This window comes from Lynx canadensis, chromosome C1 (assembly GCF_007474595.2).
Source record: "Lynx canadensis isolate LIC74 chromosome C1, mLynCan4.pri.v2, whole genome shotgun sequence".
Classification (NCBI taxonomy): domain Eukaryota; kingdom Metazoa; phylum Chordata; class Mammalia; order Carnivora; family Felidae; genus Lynx; species Lynx canadensis.
The window spans coordinates 165,875,888-165,897,179 of NC_044310.1; the positions used below are offsets into that span (position 1 = coordinate 165,875,888).

Genomic DNA, 21,292 nt, shown 5'->3' on the forward strand with positions numbered 1-21,292 from the left:
CCCAATTTATTTTTAGAGAGAGGAGAGAGAGCGGGAAAGGGGCAGAGAGTGAGGGAGAGAGAGAATTCCAAACAGGCTCCTTGCTGTCAGTGCAGAGCCTGATGCAGGGCTCAGTCTCACGTACCATGAGATCATGACCTGAGATGAAATCAAGATTCAGACGCTTAATCAACTGAGCCAACCAGGTGTGCCTATCCCTATTTTATAGATGAGGAAATTGAGGCATAGAGAAATAAAGTAAATTGCCTGATGTTTGATAGCTAGGAAATAACAGAGTTGGGATTGGTTTCAGACCTAGGCAATCCATGAATTTTTTTTTTTAAGTGTAAAAATAGAAAGAAAAAACAGCACAGGATATATGCAGTGGAGTACTGACAAACATTTAAAAATCAGCTCTCTAAAAAGGTGGAGGATGCTGATTTGCATGGCTTACTTCTATCATGGCCAATTTCAAGTTCCCAAGAGGATATCCCTGGAGGCTGGTCTGGCAGGCAGGGGGCTCCTGAGCCTGTGCAAGCTCGCTCCAGCCCACCACCAGGTGTGTGCGAAGATTACCACACCCCAATTAAATGAGTACATGATGCTGAACTGCCTGGGGCCTGGCAGCAAATCCTCAGTTATTGTCAGCTGTTCCTTCTCTCCTGTGGCAATGAATGAGCAATAATTGAAACTAACACTCATGCTGAATACCTGATGCAAATAGAATTATGGGCACCCTGATATGTGGGTAAAGGTCTACATAAACATTGCTATTCTGGAGGGATGACAGTTTTTTAAAATTCTGCTTAAGGCTCTTAATCATGAAATATTTGCGATTAGGTAGATAATGGCTAGTCAATTAGGTAGGTGGCAGGTGCGGTAACTCTGTGCAGCCAGGCTAATTCATCATCCGTATTGAAAGAATTACACTACTGCCTCTCTTCCTATTCCTAATGTATGACTCGGCACCAGGGAGAACAGAGCAGATAATGCCCCAGGCCCCTAGAGTACCATTAGCAGGTTGGTGGGTCTTTTTTTAGGAAAACCCAGAGGTTTCCCCTTGGGAATGTTGAACTCTGTACAGTCTTTCTCTCTATTGAACAGAAAGGGAACTCCACTCTGCAAATCATTTGGATTATTTTTGGGTTCTCTTTGGGCAAATATAATAAAATCCAAGACCTGGCATGAGGGGGTTATCTCAGGCAGCCTGTGAGCACAGTCAACTGTATTTAATGTATATAATGGGGGCTTAGGTCTTAACTGAAATGATAAGCCCAGCAAACAATCTGAGTGGTTTTTGTGGTCCCTGATATCCGACTGCAACGATGAAAGTGACATAGTCCCCACCCACGAAGATTATACAGAATCGGTACAAATAAACAGTGCGGTGGTATTCAATAATATATGCATGCATAAATATAGAAGTAATACAGATTGCAGTGGCAATTCTAATCGATTAAGAAAGATTTTGTAAAGAAAATGAAACCTGAGCACAAAATAACACAAAGTGATGTCTGCATATTATAAAAGTTACTACAGGTGATAATACAGGAACTTTTTTATTTTTGTAAAATATACATAAAATTTACCATTCTAACAGTTTTTAAATTCTTATTTCAGAGGCACTAAGTACATTCACATTGTACTGTAACCATCACTATGGTTTGAATGTTTGTGTTGCAATAAAATTCATATGTTGAAATCCTTATTCCTGAGGTGATAGTATTTGGGGAGGTGATTAGGTCATGGGTGGGTCCTTGTGAGTGGAATTAAAAGAGACTCCAGAGAGATCCCTTCGCCCCTTCGGCTATGTGAGGACAAAACAAGCAGATGACCATTTATGAACTAGGAAAGTGGGTTTTTACCAGGTGCCAGATCTTCTGGTGTCATGATCCTGGACTTCCCCAGCCTCCAAAACTGTGAGAAATAGATGCTTGTTGTTCAATTTTTTCTTTAACATTTATTTATTTTTGAGAGAGAGAGAGAGACAGAGAGAGACAGAGCGTGAGCAGGGGAGGAGCAGAGAGAGAGGGAGACACAGAATCTGAAGCAGGCTCCAGGCTCTGAGCTCTCAGTGTAGAGTCAGATGCAGGGCTTGAACTCAAGGATCATGAGTCATGACCTGAGCTGAAGTCAGATGCTAAATCAACTGACGCCACCCAGGCACCTAAATCGTTGTTTTTAAGCCACTTAGTTTATGGTATTTTGTTAATAACAACACAAATGGATTCGGACAACCACTTTTTAATTGAAGTATAATTGACACAGAATATTAATTAGTTTCAGATGTGCAACATAGTGATTAGCAACTCTGTGTTATGCTGTGCTCACCACAAGTGTAGCCAGCACCTGTCAGCCAGTGTCCCCATGCTGTACCTTTCATCCCTGTGACCTATTTATTCCATAGCTGGAAGCCTGTACTACTCGCTCCCCTTTATCCATTTTGCCCAGCCCCCAGCCCAGACAACTACTTTCTTTCTCGAGAACTTTTTCATCTTCCAAACTGAAATTCTGTACTTATTGAACCCAAACTCCGTTTTCCCCTCCTCATGGACACTGGCAAACACCCTTCTATAAATTTGACTCTGTAGGTACCTAATATAATTTGACTACTGTAGGTACCTAGTATAAGTAGAATCATACAATATTGGTCCTTAGGTTACTCAGCATAATGTCTTCGAGGTACATCCACATTGTAGCATGTATCAGAATTTCCGTTCTTCTTAAGGCTGAATTCTATTCCATTGTACAAATGTACCACATTTTGTTTATACGTCCATCTGCTGATGGACACTTGGGTTGCTTTCACCTTTTCCCTATTATGAATAATGCTGCTATGAATATCAGTGTACAAATATCTGTTCAAGTCCCTGCCTTCCATTCTTTTGGGCGTATACCCAGAATTGGAATTGCTGAATCATATAGTAATTTTATTGTTAATTTTTTGAGGAGTCACCATACCATTTTCAATAGCAGTCTGCCATTTTACATTTCCGGTAGCAATGTATCAGAATCACTTCTGGAACATTTTTAACCTAAGCCATTTTGTCGGCTTTAAGCCAACTCTTCAGCATAGCTCAGTACAGGAAATTCCTCTAGAGAACAGGACATTTGCCGCTACTCAAGTCATTTTGTGTCTCAGTAAAAGTTTATACACACTCAACATGGATTAATGAATTATTATTTAAGATCACAAGGCAGAGGCAAAATCTTTGATGTTTCCTGTTGTTGCCAAAAAGTCCCCACTGTGCTGACAATCAGTACCTGTTAGCAGTCATGGGAACCATAATTCCCAATATTATCTTTCCTGTTAAAATATGAATTATGACATTACCAAGCTTCCTTTCAAAACATGTTAGCAAGAGTCAGAAACCAAATAATGAATGAAAAAGTGGCTGACAAATCTTAGAAAATTAGCATTGGCGAAATTATCGAGGTGATGGTACCAAAATGGCCTTGTCAAAACTGGCTGTGGCACATGCTCCCATCAAAATCAAATGTCCTGTGATTGCATTATGTTAAATATGTTGTACAGCTTTTGTGCCCATGGATTGTCTTTTAACCTGTACTGGTAAGAATCCTTTTAGTAATATGAACTCCCAAGGATGTACTTTTTTTTAGCCTTTTGATAATCCGATGAAAGCTATTGAATATCTCCCTAGGAAAATATGATGCTTGTATGCCCCATACATTTCATATCATTTAAGAACCTCTATAAATTTGTATTGTACATCAGTAGTGTACCATCCTGTAAAAAATAAAAACCAAAAAACTAGAGTTCTCATTTATTCATTGATTTATTAGTAAAATAAGGGTAAATAGCAGTGAAAGAATTTGTTTCATGGGCTTTGAGGTCAAATAGATTTGGAAACCAAACTAAGGACCCTGTTTAACAAACCTCCTAAATCCTACTTTTGTCATCTATACACTATGAATAACAAAAGAGTTCCTGGATGGGAAGTAGGACATCTGGCCTGCTGGGGTTTTTTGGTTTTTTTTAATTTCTCTTTTTATTATTATTGTGTTTTTTGGTTTTTGTTTTTGAGAGAGAGAGAATGGGGGAGGGGGAGAGGAAGAGGGAGAGAGAGAATCCCAAGCAGGCTCCATGCTGTCAGGGCACAGCCTGACTCAGGACTTGATCTCATGAACCATGAGATCATGTGCTGAGCCAAAATTAAGAGTCAGTTGCTTAACCAACTGAGTCACCTAGGCACCCCGCAACCTTCTCATTTGATTCTGTACTTGAAATAGACATAAAATAGAACATTTTAACATGTTTTATTTCTATTTATCCAGAGTTTATATGTCTTTATTATTTGTTTTTAGGTTTATTTATTCATTTTGATAGAGAGAGAGCACAAACAGGGAGGGACAGAGAGAGTGAGAGAGAATCCCAAGCAGGCTCATCACTGTCAGCATGGAGCCTGACACAGGGCTCGAACTCACGAACTGTGAGATTATGACCTGAGCTGAAGTCAACATTTAACCAACTGAGCCTCCCAGGCATCCGCTAAAACTTTATTTTAAAAGCAATTTTAAGTTTACAGCAAAATTGCAAAAAGTAAAATTGCAGAAAGTACAGAGGATTTCCATATCCTTCCTGCTCCCCACACATAGCCTCTTCCATTGTCAACATCCCACACCAGAGTGGTACCTCCATTACAATCAATGATGAGCCTACACTGACAGGTCATTATCACCTAAAGTCCATAGTTTACGTTAGGGTTTACTCTTGGTGTCGTACATTCTGTGGTCTGGACAAATATATGACACATATCCACCAATACAGCATACGTAGAATAGTTACACTGTCCTAAACATCCTTTGTGCTTCACCTATTTTATCCTTCCTCCCACTCTCCCACTCCCAACCCTGGCAACCACTCATCTTTTTTTTCTGTCCCCATATTTTTGCCTTTTCCAAAGTGTCATATAGTTGGGATTATATAGTATGTACCATTTTCAGACTTGCTATTTTCACTTAAAAAATGAAGATGGATGGATGGATGGATGGATGGATGGATGGATGGATGAATAGATAGATATGCAACCAGCTACATTACTGAAAGCTTGCTTTCTTTTCACCCCTTCTGGTTGACTTTCATTTGATTCTCATGTGCATTTAATTTTTAAAATCTTTTTTATTTTTTACATTTTATTTTTGATGGGGTTGGGGAGAACAAGTGGGGGAGGGGCAGAGAAAGAGGGGGAGAGAGGATCCAAAATGGGCTCTGCACTGACAGCAGAGAGCCTGATGCTGGGCTTAGACTCACAAACCATGAGATCATGACCTGAGCCAAAGTCAAATGCTTAACTGACAGCCGTCCAGACCCCCCTCATGTGCATTTCAGATGAACGATTATATTGTTCCCTGGTTAGCATTCTCAGAGCACAGTGTTAACAAGGTAATAACCAGTATGATTATTTTGTTGTTGACATTGACGAAAATGGTACTGATGTTTCACCATTGAGCCTGATGCTAGATTGATTTATGTGTCTGTGTGTGTATGCTTATGCGTTTATATATAAACAATAGCACATAGAAAGGAACTATTCCCAGGTGCCTGGGTAGCTCAGTCAGTTAAGTGTCCAACTGTTGATCATGGCTCAGGTCATGATCTTGTGGTTCGTGAGTTTGAGCCCCACATCAGGCTTTGCACTGTCTGCTTGGGATTCTGTCCCTCTCTCAGTCTCTCTGTCTGTCTGTCTGTCTCTCTCTCTCAAAATAAATAAATATAACAACAACAAAAAAGAGGTGTGTGGGTGGCTCAGTTGGTTAAGCATCTGACTTTGGCTCAGGTCATGATCTCAGGGTTCGTGAGTTTGAAATCCACATTTGGCTCTCTTCTGACAGCACAGAGCCCACTTCAGATCCTCTGTCCCCATCTCTCTATGCTTCCCCCACCTCAATATAAATAAACATTAAAAAAAATTTTTTAATAAAAATAAAGGCAACTATTCCAGTATTCAGAGTTGTTAAATATTTGGCAATGGATATTAAATGGTGTACTTTTTAAATCAAGATGATTGTAGAATATTTAGCCTTTGGATTATTATTAGTTTTAGTTATTTATTATAGATTGCAACAATTATCTAATAACTTAGTGTCTTCTATTCCTTGGTTATGTACTTTTTATAACCTTCTTTCTGTACTTATGGTTCCTGTTTTTCTACATATTTAGAAATGAAAGTATAAATAATGTAAATTGATAAATCTAAAACGTTTGTTTATATTTTTCTTATATTTGGCTTTTCAAATTTCATAAATTATAAAATTAATGCATTTTTGTTTGTTCATTTATTTATTTATTTATTGAGTAGGCTGCCCACCCAGCACGGGAGCTCAGCGTGGGGCTTGAACTCATGACCCTGAGATCAAGACCTGAGCTGAGATCAAGAGTTGGATGCTTAACCAGCTGAGCCACCCTTGAGACCTGTTTTTATTCTTTTGTGTTTAATAATGGAAATGATTAAGACCATGAATTTTCCTTTCATTATAGCTGTAGCTATGTTCAACATTTCTAGCATATTCCTTGATTGCTTTTACCCTAGTCTTTCACCTGTGAGTTAACTGGACAATGCACTCCATCATTCAGAAAGAAAGGGGAGGGAGGTGAGGGACAGGACTGAATGCTTTTGGTTTCTGCTCTGTTTTCAAATGTTCTACAATATCAATGTGCTTTATTTTTTCTTCAACCTAAGATGTACTTAGAAGAGTATATTTTTGAACTTTTTCTAGGATTAACCCCTGCTTGCTTCCAATGTTTCATTAATATTTAACTTATTGAATTGCTTCAGAGAGTGATCGAAATTCAGCAGTATCATTAAGATCTTATTTTGATTTGCTTTTTACTAATTTTGCCTGATAAAGATTTTTTTTATTTTCTAGATAAAGATACTTATTTATATTGTTAAAGATTTTATTTTCCAAATTGAAGTCTTCCTCATGTTAAGGAATATTTTTGAATACTATTCCTTTTCTTTTTTGGTTTTTGTCTTCAGGGCGATCCATATCTGTAGATTCAGGTTCTGTTATCTGTTAACTTTTCCTGCCCTTTTTTCCATTTGCAAGATGATTTCCTAAACTTTATCTTTTAAACCTACCTCTTGACTAGATTTTTCTGCAGAAGTGTTCAGTGTTTCATTAATATTTTAATTATTTTAAAATGATGGTGTCATCATTTGTTGCCTTTATTTCTTCCTTACCTTTACTAGTTCCCACTGCTTCTGAACCTGTCTTATTTCTTATTCAGAGAATTTTTTTTTTTAATTTGTGAAAGTGTGAAACAGTGGTGCTCTAAAGCTGCCCTCTCTTTTACTAGGATTAGCATTCCAGATCAGCCCTCTAGTTACCTCTTGCACATAGTAATTTGCTCTCCTATTGGGGGAATATATTTTATAGTGTTTTATACACACACACTTTTTTTTTTAACTTTTTCTGTAAATGAGATCTGTTCCTTGTCAAAAGAATATTTATGCCAGTTATCCTTTGCTTCTTTAGTGTTTAGTTAATTAGCATTCAAAGACTATACTTTCAGGGATCATTTCTATAGTTCTTTACTTAATTAGCATTCACATCCTCTGTAAACTCACCCTGGAGGTCTAAGTGATGTTGTAGAATGTAGGTCTGTCCTGTTCATTTCCTTGGTAAAGGATCTTAGGAGAGTGAGTAGAGAGTGACCAGAGTTTTCATCAGTCACAATAAGAGAAGTCTGTTTGTATACTCTTTTCCTCGTTAGTTTTTTAAATAAGTGCGCCAGGGGGCGCCTGGGTGGCGCAGTCGGTTAAGCGTCCGACTTCAGCCAGGTCACGATCTCGCGGTCCGGGAGTTCGAGCCCCGCGTCGGGCTCTGGGCTGATGGCTCAGAGCCTGGAGCCTGTTTCCGATTCTGTGTCTCCCTCTCTCTCTGCCCCTCCCCCGTTCATGCTCTGTCTCTCTCTGTCCCAAAAATAAATAAACGTTGAACTTCCTAATAAAAAAAAAATAAAATAAAATAAGTGCGCCAGAAGCCATCTTGGCAGGGAAAGCTGTATTTTGGGGGTGTTTTGGAATATGTCCATGATGCTCTTTGGAAGCCAGGACCAAGGAAAGCAGCAAAAGATACGGCAGGGCCATGTTCTTGAGTGCCAGGAGAGCTGTGCCTCCAGGCCTAGGAACGCTGTTTATCTGTGGTGAGGCTTTTCCCTGGGCTTCTTGCTCCTCGCCTCTCTTATCTAGAGAAAATAGGTGGAGTTTGCCCGCCTTTCTTCTTTTAACACCACTTCACTGTCTTAAGAAGGGAGATATATTTGGTTTCATACATCATGGTTTGGTTGTGAGTAAAGTGATTCCTTACATTTTATGGCATTTATTCTTTTTTTTTTTTTTAAGTTTGTTTCTTGAGAGAGAGAGAGAGCGTGCACAAGTAGGGGAAGGGCAGAGAGAGAGGAAGAGAGAGAGAATACCAAGCAGGCTCTGCATTGTCAGCCTGGAGACCAATGTGCATCTCGAACTCACAGTGAGATCATACCCGGAGCTGAAGTTGGACGCTTATCCGACTGAACCACCCAGGCGCCTCATGGCATTTATTCTTTAGTGAAAGTACTTGATTTTTTAATTTTTTTTTAAATCCTTTTAGCCTCTGCCTTTTAGTCATTTTCTAGGAAAATGTTTATCAAATATCTTATACCACCATCTTTTTTTTCTTTTAGAAGTGATTGGCTTATCTTCATGAAAGCATTCCTTGATTTTCTTTTTCTTTTTGTGCGTTAATGACCTTAGAAATAAAAAGATTCCCTACCCTCTCTCTATAAGGGGGAAAAAAAAAAACTAATGTAAATGACATTGTAATGACTGTAATATATAATGATAATAGGCGTTCATTGCTCTGGTGATGATCTTGATCGGAAAACTAGTTTATTCCATCCAGCAGTACAATGACATTTGCACTGATAAGATCAGTTGATGATAGGATTGCCCTGTCCCTGTGGCTTGTGCCACATCTACTGTGGCTCCTCTTGATTCTCTGTAAATAGTCATGCAGATGTTGAAAAAGACAAACCATCAACAACCCAGATACTAATTTAAAACACAACCTAATGTCAAAACCATGAAGGACTAGACCCTAATTTTATGAAGGCTGCATCCCAAATTCAGGAAAATAGTGACTGAGCCAGGTCTTGATTGTGGCAAACCTCAGCTGCTGTTGCAGAAAAGGAGGCTGTTTGAGAAAGAGCAGAAAAATTATTACTTAATTCTTCCAGGCTGTCCTCACACTTGGAGATTCTGGTTGGCCCCAGTCAGAAGTGGTATCAGCTCCTCCATGTTGTGTTAGAATACTAAGTGTAATTCTCTAAAACTTCAAGTTAAATCACCAAGATTGGGAAAAGGACTAGGAAAAGAAAGTTTTGAGGTGGGGTGGTGTGGGGGAGGTTTTATATTGCAGGGGCGACTAGAAGGATACCATTTTACTCTTGACTGTCACATACAGACTGTAGGTTCCAGCAGGATTTAGAGAAACTTGAAGGGAAACAGAATGTTACAAGGGAAATTTTATCTTTCACAGTAATGGCAAATATAAAACTCAGTTAAAACCATCTTAAAATCAGTATTATAAGGAAAAGCAGATTATAAAGGAAAAGCCATCAGGCATTGAAAGAAACAAAGAAGAACCGTAAAATAGAAAGTGTAGCATGATTTGGCAGGGATAAGGCCAACTATTAGTTATAATATTAAATGGAAATGGGAAAAATATCGCTAATATTAGATTTTTTTAACAACTCAACATGATCTTTACTACAGGAATACATAATACAAAGTGATACAGAAACTTTAAATGTAAAAGGATGGACGAATTTCGCTAATCACTTGCAACCAGAAAGAGAGCAGATGATACCAAATAAAGCAAAAAAGTATTGAAATGAATGAAGAGGGTCATTTTATATAATAATCAAACGCAAATGGAATTATTATGAACTCTCCCGTGATAAATTTCATTGTTTCAAAATATACAGAATATAAACGTACCATGGTATATCCATGTGGTGGCCTCATGCGTAGTGATTAAGAGCCATGTTACTAAAGCTCCTTTGTTCACAAAGAAGGCTGTTACCAATATATTGTTGGTTGAAAAAAGCATATTGCAGATAGATTGGACATTATTTTCCTACTTTGGTTAAGATAGAATCAAATGTTAACTAGGGTTATTTTTAGGTTGTGGAAACTGGAGTCAATTAAAATACTTATATCTGAGCTTTTAATCTTTTTCTATGGTGAATATAGTAGATTATTGCCCCAAGTATTTTTTGTTGCCTTATATTGGATGCTTTATACTTTCATGCATTGTCAACCTCAGTTTGGCCATGTGACCTGTTTTGGCCAATAAGATGTGAGTGAAAGTGACATGTTCCACCTGCACCTAAGAACTGTCTCATGGTTCTACCTTCATCACTTGGGGGTTGATACAGGGTAGAGCTGCAGCTGAACTCTACAGGACATGTAAATAAAACATGTAAATAAACCTTTCTTGTAAGCCCTTGAGATTTTGTGGTTGTATATTACCACGTCACAACTCAGCCCCGCTGACATAGTCAAGTTCCAGATGTTTTTCTGAACACATACAATTTATAATGCTTGTGAACAGCAGCTTGTAGAAGTCTTCCTTGCCACCTCATGCTTTAGTCAGGTCTCTAGGTCGTAAATTGAATTTTATGTCACTCAGTGTAAATGCAAATGTTATAGCACTTACAAACAATTGTAGTGATCCCACTGATATGAATGGGGAAGAAGACAGGAAAATCAGATGTTCAGCTCTTGTATTGCTGTTATTTGCAGCAACAATATTTTTCTCATTGAGTATAGAAATTATGTTGGTATTGATTTTAAAATCTATGGTCTTTCAAAAAACTAAATAAAATAAAATCTATGGTCTTTCTTTACCTTGGGATTTTGTTTAGGCAATTTCTGAAAATGTGCTTTGATAGAGATGAAGTAATTTTTTTTAATGTCACACTAATTCTTATACTTTAGGAGTAAAGAGTAAATAGGTATAATCTACTAGTAGAATTTAGACTTACTTTTGTAATACACTTTGAAATAGAGCAGGTGATTAAACACTTGATTGATAATCAGATTGGAATGAACTTTAAAGGTCATCTCACTCAACTTTAGGTACTCAAAATCCTCTTTGTTAAAAAAAATCAGAAATTAATAAAACAACAGTAATGTCAAAAATGATTCTTAGGGCGCCTGGGTGGCTCCATCCGTTAAGCGTCTGACTTCAGCTCAGGTCATGATCTTGTGGTCTGGGTTCAAAACCCGTGTTGGGCTCTGGGCTTACAGCTCAGAGTCTGGAGTCTTCTTCTGATTCTGTGTCTCCCTCTCTCTCTGCCCCTCCCCTGCTTGCTCTCTGTCTCTCTCAGAAATAAACATTAAAAAAAATTTTTTTTTAATGATTCTTAGAGTGAATGAAATTCTCTAAATCGCCTTTTCTTATTCTTGGTATTCTTCAAGATATTCATAATTGTAATTCAACCAAAAGATTGCGTTTTCATCATCGACAACTTACCCTGAAAATGTCATTTTAAATTAAAAACCAAGGTATTAGCATTTGGTATGTATTAATGGGGAAAGTGCAGTTGGGAGTTGGGCGCAGTTAAGAAAAAAAAGTTCAAGGGGCGCCTGGGTGGCTCAGTCAGTTAAGTGTCCGACTTTGGCCTAGGTCATGATCTTATGATTCGTGGGTTCAGGCCCGAGCCTGGAGCCTGCTTTGGATTCTGTGTCTCCCTCTCTCTCTGCCCCTCCCCTGCTCATGCTCTGTCTCTCTCTGCCTCAAAAATAAATTAAAAAACATTAAAAAAATTTTTTTAAAAATCAAAAGAAAAAAGTTCAAAAGAGGAAATGTTGGCTCTTGATGTAGCTTGGATTGAATTTACTTCCAAATGGATAACAGTCTAATTGGTTTGGTTGTTTCAACCTCATCCCTTGGGGACACGTGAATACCTCACAGAACCTCCATACTTTTAGCTCAAGTATCAGCGGCTTGTAAGACATCTTGGACCAGAAAGTACTTCAAGTCAGAGACCTGAGCAGTGTTCTTGCTTTCTGTTTGCTGGTATCACAGCTTGGCTTGAGAAATTTCAGTCACGCTTTAATTAGACTACCTTCACAAAACAAAAGGATTGGATGATCATCTATCGCCTGTCGGCATATCACTGCCTTTTGACAATACTCAATGCAAGCTGATCTCCAGCCAAGGAAAGAGCTGTAAAGAATGCAGCTCTTTACATTTCTGTTAGTCCAAAAACTAATTTTGTTTCCAGAGAAAGTTTTCCAATTTGGGGGATAAGTGGTGGTGATAATGAAGTTGAAATCTGAAGAAAGGATTTTAAGTTTTATTCGCTAGAGAGTCCAGGTCTCCCAATTTAAAATAATTTGCCTTTTAATTATTGGGATTGTTCTTTTGAATCTTCTCTGTAACCAGGTAGCCATTAAAATCCTGATTAACACATTCAGGGTCACATAATCCATTAACGTACTGTTGCAGATTTAGAAAATAATAACTATTTGTAGGCCTGTATAAAATGTACCTGCACTTGCAGAGTTTACATGATCTGTACATAAATCATACAACACATTTATATCAGAAACATAGTCTTTAAACATTTGTCTATAGCCTAAATTTCTCTGAGCTAGGGACTACATTTCCAAGTGTTTATCTCCATTTGAATGCCTCAGTTATACCTGAAACTCATTGGGTTGAAACCATACTCGTGCCTTTCTGCCAATCCTGATTTCCTTTGGCCAGACCTCACTCAGAATACCAGAAACCTAGGAGTCTTCCTCAACCCTGTCTTCTCCTCTTCCCCACTGCCCCCCTTCATACCCTGTTACAGCTGACAAGACTGGATGCTGAATTTCTTGCCAGCTCTCTAATCCATTATCTCTTGCTTCCTGATTGGGTCTCCCTCACCTCCTGTATTTCCCCAATTTGGTTCTCCTCATGGCTATCAAAGTATCCTTTTATTTATTTTTTTTTAAATGTTTATTTATTTATTTTAACAGGGGTGGGGGCAGAGAGAGAAAGAGAGAGAATCCCAAACAGACTCCACACTGCCAACACAGAACCCAATGCAGAGCTCAAACAAACTCACGAACCGCAAGATCATGACCCGAGCAGAAACCAAGAGTTAGACACTTAACCGACTGAGCCACCCAGGTGCCCTTCAAAGTATCCTTTTAAACACACAAATCTGGTTATAGCACACTCCTTTATGGCTTCTTATGCCTTAATGATAAAAATAGAAAAGTTGAACATGGCTGACAAGGCCTTGCCCCTGCCTCTCTCTGACCCATCATGCCACTCTCTGATTATGATGGGCAGCACTAATTTCTTGATCATACCAAGCCAAATATCCAGGCACCTGCTTAACTCGTGCTTCTCCTTCAGACCTCAGCTCAAACACACTGGATCAGGGATACCTCAGACCTCCAGACCCATCGAGTTCCTCTCACCATGTATCCTCAGACATCTTTATTCTTTTTTGATTTCTTGATTGACTGTCTCTTCCTCTGGACTCAAGTTCAGGTACCATTTTTCTTTAGCCTTAAGATTGCTTTCTGATCATTGCCAGGAGCTTTCTTTTCCAACCTGCACTATAGAACTTACCGAAGTCTTCTGTGCTTCCTTCAAGGAGTACTATCATTAAAATAGGGGCTAGAATTTGGTTTTCTGTTTTCTTGGATGAAGAAAACTTTGGGTAAGCTTTTCATCTTACACCGTCATGCTTACCTTAAAATTTTTTCTTTTAATTTTAGTTTATTATTTTGTTAAATGTTTATTTTTGAGAGAAAGAGCATGAGTGAGGGAGGGGTAGAGAGAGAGGGAGACACAGAATTTGAAGCAAGCTCCAGGCTCTGAACTGTCAGCACAGAGCTTGATGTGGGGCTGGAACCCACAAACCACTAGACCATGACCTGAGCCAAAGTCAGTCACTTAACCGACAGAATCACCAAGGCGCCCCCCCCTTTTTTTTTTTTAATTTTAGAGAGAGAGTGTGTGAACAGGGGAAAGGGACAGAGGGAGGGAGAGAATCTTAAGCAGGCTCCATGCTCAGTGCAGAGCCTGATGCAGGGCTTGATCCCATGACCCTGGGATCATGCCCTAGGCAGAGATCAATAGTCAGACACTCAACCAACTTAGCCACCCAGGCTCCCCTAAAAAATTAGTTTTTAACAACCTGTGTTGCCAATTGAACGATGCTTCTTTCAGGCAGAAGTTTTTGGTCCTAGTACTTACAATGCAGCCTTTCTTTATTTGAATTCAAGTGAAAAATGAAGTGGCTCTTGGTTGAGGATAAATGGAAGGAAATCTGAGCATTATCCGGTTTCAGAACATGCCTGTCAATCTGTAGGTACTTGAAAGCTTGTTGTTTTCTGAGCTGAGAATCATATGTAGATGTGCTGTGATCTTGAGGTGCAAATAACTGAGAATGTGTATTCTTGATCCTTCCTAAATGCTGGATCACACAATGCATAAAATGTGTGAACCCTTTTGCCTTTTGTATCTGTTTTGCGTTGGATTTAACATCACATACATGACTTGGCTGAACTCAACTGAAGACAGACATGGGCTGAGCTCTTATGATCCATTGGGCAGGGAAATTTAACTTTCAGGGGAAGAAACTGACGTACTTTGGGTACTTTGGCCTGAGGGACCATGTAATCTGCTTTGAAACAAAGAGAATGGTAGGGAAGAATATGACCTTGGCATGTGGTTTCTTTCCATTTTCCTTGTTGACAGCCTTCTTTTTCATATTAACACCTTTAGCCTCCACGTAAAATCTAGAGGAAGAAGAAGTATTTGCTAATGTGTCAGAGTTCTTCCTCTCACTACGTGTTGGTATTTTTCCTAAATGTAATGACTTTGTATTTGTATTTTAATTACATGAGGTTTTCTTGCTTCTTTTGCTTGTAGGTATTTTGGACGCCTTCACTATTTGCCTTCTGTTTTCTAGTCAAACCTGATTCATGAAATGGAACTGAAGCTGAAAACTCATCTACTTCTTTGTCTGTGAATTGGAGACACGACTGGGATGGTCTTAAGCGCATACAACTAGACTCCAACTGCAGCTATGAGTTCAGACGAGAAGGGCATATCCCCTGCTCATAAAACATCCACTCCAACCCACAGAAGTGCCTCTTCTTCAACACCCTCCCATAGGGACAGTCGGCAGGTAAGAGAATATGGTCCAAAGTGCACTTTGTTATCTTATGCAAATACAGTACCGTTAGGATATGGTGGGCTTGCTGATTAATCCTGAAATTTTGTTGTGAAGATTTTTATTCCACAGGAAGGCTCACTGTTTTCTGTAGATCTACATGATGATGCCATGAAGATCCTGTTCTTGTTTCTCTGTTATTTAGGATCCTTTTTGAGAGTGTAGACCACAGGCAGGGTGGCTAGGAGAAGCCCTGCTTTCCTCCTCCCTGGGCACCTGAAGAGGGGGAACTGCTTCAGAGCTTAAATGCTCTGCTGTATATTCGTGGAGGTGGAAAGGGATGTGAGCCTGCCAAAGGCCTTCTTCCTACAAGTCTGTCACTGGCCTGTCCCGCACAAACTTCTGTTTGGGTTTCATGGAATCTGGTTAACAGTCAGATTCAGGAATTAGGATACAAATAAAATTGTAGCATTGGGGAATTAAAAGCAGTGAGAGCTCAGGTAATGCTTAGAGCCAATAGAGAAAATGAATTCTTATTTAATTATCTCATTGAGCCAATTCTGTACATTGTTTTTGTTTACGGAGGTACTTTGTTGCTACGTCAGTGGCTGTTCTATGCGCCAAGGTTGTGGGGGAATCGGCCATATGGATTTTCTTCATTTCCCAAACAGGTAGCTGTTTTGCCCAGCACACGTCTCAGTATTGCTGTTTGCCATTATGACATTATCTTGTGATAGGATTTTTTGTTGTGTAACTGGAAATTCACAGTAAACAGGTTTAGTTAACTGTTTATAAAAATTTCCCTTGTGAAGGATATTCATTGAGTAAAGTATTCTTGCAGGAGTTTTCCTCCCTATTCTGTGTGTTCAAGGTATATTGTCTAGTTTGTAGCACTATGAACATGAGTTCATTCATGGTCCATAGCATAGACTTGGGTCTTGAGACAGCCAATCCAGGTGTGAATTCATTCTTCTAGATGGTGGGGAAGCACTGTTGAGGGAGTGGGGTCCCTTAGGGAACTTTCAGTCTGTCTACCTTCCCAGCACCCCCTCCTCCCATTTCTAGCAAGAGATTCATGGGGAATCTGTAAGAATCAGAGATTCCTTACATGTGTATCTTTCATAGATTCTAAGGCAGATATTTTTGCTGCAGATATTTTTGACACTGGCGCCCCGCGTTATAGAGTTCAAACAGGACATCTACGTTCTGTTCATGAGAAGCAGTTATAGCATTAACTAAATCTGTGATTACACCCAATTATAACATTTACTGCACTGCATTCGTATAGTATAAGAAAGCAAAAGTACCATGAATGAAAGTACATTTATATTAAATAGCAACTACATGTTGAGATGCTTTCTAAGTTTGCAATTCCAGTTTATCCTTTACCTGCCTCTCTGTCCTTTTCTTGTTATGGCTTCTCCATTTTTTCCTTGCCCTGGGCATTTCAACCAAGAGACATTTTAAGCAGTGTGGCCTTCCTGGCTGCTGCGGGAAGGACGGGATCGACCCAGGTCACCCTGGAGAATTGTGGCAAATGGAAAAGACTGATGAGGGCTGCGGAAACATCTGTCATGCATTGTTGATCTGCCTGTTGCACCTGAGCTCCAGGGCTGCCGTGCAAAACAACAGGGAAAAACTGAGACCCGAGGCTGCAGAGGGAGTCTGAAGGAAGAATATGGGACTCCTGGCTGGCTTGTGAATGACAAGTTTTATGATGGGAATAAAGTAGCGTGACTGTAAATTGATAATGAATTTTAGAAAAGTAAGAGACAATGTTCAAATGGTTGTTGTCTTTAAGGAGAGTTTAGTTTTTGTTCATCTCAGTGCAAATTCTCCCCAAAATACTTTCTTCTCTGCTTCCTTCCTGTCTCCTGTTTTGTGTCTTGTTCATCTCTCTCAGGGGAGAGAATAAAGAACAATTGTAGTTCTGTTTTTCCTTCCTTATCTCAATCACTTACTAACATCCAGGTTTTTAAGGAAATCGGAAATTTCGAGTGATCCTGTGATGTAATATGAGGCACTGGTTTTTATATGCACCTATTTTTGTGTGTGGCTGTTTTCATAGTGAAGGGACATAGAGGAGGTGTGATAAATTAGTCTTCATTAGATGTTACCATTCTCCTGGTTTAACTGACATCTATGCAAATGAAGGCCATCATTCATGCAAATGGATTGTATAGGACATGATCTAGCACATAGCTGAGGATTCAACGATGCCTTAATGCACATTGCCTGTCATTCCCAAGTTCTGGTTCTAGATCACTAATTAATTGATTGGGCATTTCTACTTTTATTTACCACTGCATCTTAAATTAATACATATAAGCCCGTTTGCTGTCAGGATAATCATTCTCTTGTGGGCCCAGGGTCAAAGCCATTCCTTTCTCCTTTGATTCTCCCACATTCAGTAGGTGAACAAATTTTATTGATTATTTCATCCTTTATAATGTGATCATTTCTTTCTATTTGCACTGTCCACTCACTAGCCCAGACCCTCATCACCTCCACCCAACATCCTGGAGAGTACTCTGGCCTCGCTGTCTCCCTTATGGCCTGAGGTTGAATTTCCTGAACATGGCAGATTTATGCTCACAACCCTTCAAAGACTCTTGTTTACCAACATAGTTAAGGTCGGATTTCCTTACTTAGTATCCCATGACCGCCAAGATCTGATCCAGCCTCAGCGTCCCATTGTCCTCCTACTCTGTACAGTCTCGTGTGTGCACCGTTCCTAAAACTGCCTTATCTCTGTCTCTGCCCTTGTCTTTCCTGCACAGAATATTCCCACTACACTTATCTTGACCTGATACCTCCCTGTGCTTCAAGGACTGGCCCACGTGAACTTCCACTGACCACACGACCTCATGTTGCCCTCTCCCTTCTCTGAACTTTTATAGAACTTTTTGACAATATTTGACATTTTCATATTATTTATCTTTTTTGTGTACAGATCTCCTAAACTGTATTGCAAACTCTTTTAAGCAGAAGACACACTCTAATTCTTCAGAGACAAGCCTTGCACCTCAAATATTTTAATATATCTTACAAGATATTTTTAAAGGCTGCAATGGTATTAGTCTTGTCTTCGTACTACAGATTTGCCATTCCAGATTTATTTGTCCTCTCCCTTCTTCCTTCCTCAGAGATAAGTAAAACAAAGAACATCTGCCAAGTGCATAGTAGTAATTGGCTATCCTTCCTGTGGCAGAATTATGTAGCACAACAGGTGAAGGAGGGAGAGGAGCTAGGAAATGAAGTGATTCAGTTGCCCCTGTGATTTCACTGAGTGTTTCTTCATCAACACAAGAGGGTCAGGACTCCACTTAGTATTTAACAAGTTGGAAGACTTTAGTAAATGCTCCATTTACATTTCATTCCAGACTGATATTTGATGTTAGAACATCTAACAAAATTAACTGTATGTGTGTGTGCAAGAGAGACAGAGAGGGAGAGACAAAAACAGAGAGAGAGATCAATAATGATTCATAAGCTGCAAGAAATATATGCCCTAAAATTTTCAAAAAGGATATAAAGTAGTTGATTAGGACATCTAGGTTTTATACAGAAACCAGCATTTCCCAGTGTATGCCAAAGAATGCTTTCCCCTTGATGTTGCATGAAAAAGAGAATTTTATTGTCAAAGAAGTTAGAGAAATGCTAAACACGGTCTCTTTTTGCAATATGCGTTAATAAATTAATGTATATTAATATACATCAGGCAACTAATGTAACAAGTGAGTTACAACTTTAACTGAACACTTCTAGAATATAGTAGGTTGTGGAACTTTTTTTTATTTTCCGAAGATTTAGTTGTTATTCCAGATTCTTCTTTCTGTTAAGAAATTGGAAAATCTGGGGCGCCTGGGTGGCGCAGTCGGTTAAGCGCCCAACTTCAGCCAGGTCACGATCTCGCGGTCCGTGGGTTCGAGCCCCGCGTCGGGCTCTGGGCTGATGGCTCAGAGCCTGGAGCCTGTTTCCGATTCTGTGTCTCCCTCTCTCTCTGCCCCTCCCCCGTTCATGCTCTGTCTCTCTCTGTCCCAAAAATAAATAAACGTTGAAAAAAAAAATTAAAAAAAAAAAAAAAAAAGAAATTGGAAAATCTAGGAATACTGAGCCCAGATTGCAAATGGCAACACTAAACTGGGCTCAGGAGTAGCTTCCCCTTTAGATGGGGCATATACCCTGTGATCAGCCACAGTCCCCTACCTCTCCTTATTGTATTTCAATACATATGTTTCCAGCCTGGCCCCAGAAGGCATTTGAATTGCCAGCCCTGATCCTGGATATCAAGTCAACCACAGTGATATTGAAGTTACCAAGGGTGATCTCCACTTGGACGTTAAGAAGGCATCTCGGAGTGCCTGGGTGGCTCAGTTGGTTAAGCATCCGACTTCGGCTCAGGTCATGATTTCACAGTTCGTGGGTTTGTGCCCCATGTTGGACTCTGGGCTTATGGCTCAGAGCCTGGAGCCGGCTTCGGATTCTGTGTCTCCCTCTCTCTTGCCCCTCCCCCGCTCATTCTCTCTCTCTCTCTTTCTCTCTCTCTCAAAAATAAACATTAAAAAAAAATTTAAAAAAAGAAGGCATCTCACACTTAACATGTCCAAAACTGAATTCCTAATTTCCCTCTCAAATCTGCCCCTTCCCAGTCTTCCTTATCTCAGTAAGCAGCAACTCTGTCCTTCCTTTTGGTACAGCCAGAAACCTCACCAGGAGTCATCCTTCTTGTTTTTTTCTCACACCTGCTTCCAAACCCTCAGTGAATCCTATTGGTTCTACCTTCAGATGTACCTGGGTTCTGACCACTGCTTACCACCTCCTCCCTCTCCACTTTGGTCTGAGCTACCATCATTTCTCACCTGGATGATGGCCATAGTCTTCCAACTGGTTTCCCTGCTTTTACTGTTGCCTGACATACAGGTCATATTTTTACAGAGTAGTCAGAGTGATCCCTTCAAAACCTAAGTCAGAGCAAGCCACTCCACTGCTCCAAACCCTTCACTGGTCCCCATCTGTTTCTAAATAATACTTAAATTGCTGACCATTGCCTACAGGGTCATTCATTATCTGGTTCTGCCTACCTCTCTGATTCCGTTTCCTGCCTTGTTCTCCTTCACTTAGATCTAGCATTTTTCCTCAGTTGTGCTCCCACCTCAAGGCCTTTATGTTTTGGACCCTCTTAGCCTCACTTGCTTTTCATTCCAGGCATCCCCAGGTTTGCTCATACATTTGACTCATTTCCAAATGTAGCCTTTTTGCATAGCCTTCTCTGACCTACCCTGCATATCCTCATCACTCATTGTCTATGTACCTCATTTTATTTGTCTCTAAAGCATTAACCACGACCTGACAGGTTACATATTTATCTGTTCATATCTGTATCCCCTTCCTCTCTTGATTGCCACTGACCTGTAAGCTCCCTGAAAACTGGGATTTTATTTCATTCAATAATGTACCCCTAGCACCTCCCACAATACCTCACATATGGTATGGCTCAGAATATATTTGAATGAATAAATGAATGAGGGATTGGCATGGAGAGGCAGATTGGGAACCAGGCTCCAGAGGTCTTGAGAACTATGAAGGAATAGTCATGAGGTTGGGAGGTGACAAAGAAAGAAAGTAGTATAGTGGGGAGCTCCGTGTCTCCCAAGAAGAGTAGATCTTGAGAGTGGAAGAGGGATGGTCCAAAGGTGGCAGGGGGGAGCTAAGAACACAGACTTTTCTGCTTGCTGCTGATGGTGATTATATGGTGGAATAAATGACTTGAGGCTTATGAAGGAAATGGCATCAGACAAAAGCAAAGCATTGGGAGTGTCCTGCACACATATTAAAAATATTGTTGGGGGTGGGAGGTAACATTTTATTTTATTTTATTTTATTTATTTTTTATTTGAGTATAGTTGACACACAATGTTAAATTAGTTTCAGGTGTACAACACAATGATTCGACAACTTCGTAAATTATGCTATGTTCACCAGAAATGTAGCTACCATCTGTCCCCATACATTGCTATTAAAATCATTGACTGTATTCCCTATGCTAGGCCTTTTGTCCCTGTGACTTACTTATTCCACAACTGGAAGCCCGTGCCTCCCACTGGCCTTTGCCCA

The 21,292-nt window shown here is 39.7% G+C and overlaps 1 protein-coding gene and 1 pseudogene across 10 annotated transcripts in view; both read left to right on the forward strand.

Annotated features, from left to right (window-relative positions):
* The window catches only part of OSBPL6 (oxysterol binding protein like 6), a 118,370-nt gene that overhangs the window by 10,289 nt on the left and 86,789 nt on the right, over nucleotides 1–21,292 (forward strand). For 9 of the 10 annotated variants that reach the window (XM_030326166.2, XM_030326168.2, XM_030326170.2 and 6 more), the window contains exon 2: nucleotides 14,972–15,190. In XM_030326166.2, the coding sequence (XP_030182026.1) occupies nucleotides 15,089–15,190 (102 nt within the window). In that variant the 5' untranslated portion in view covers nucleotides 14,972–15,088. Of the gene's footprint in view, nucleotides 1–14,931; nucleotides 15,191–21,292 lie in introns of all 10 variants that reach the window. The other variant, XM_030326167.2, reaches the window with a different exon arrangement.
* LOC115522473 lies at nucleotides 7,501–7,605 on the forward strand (annotated as a pseudogene).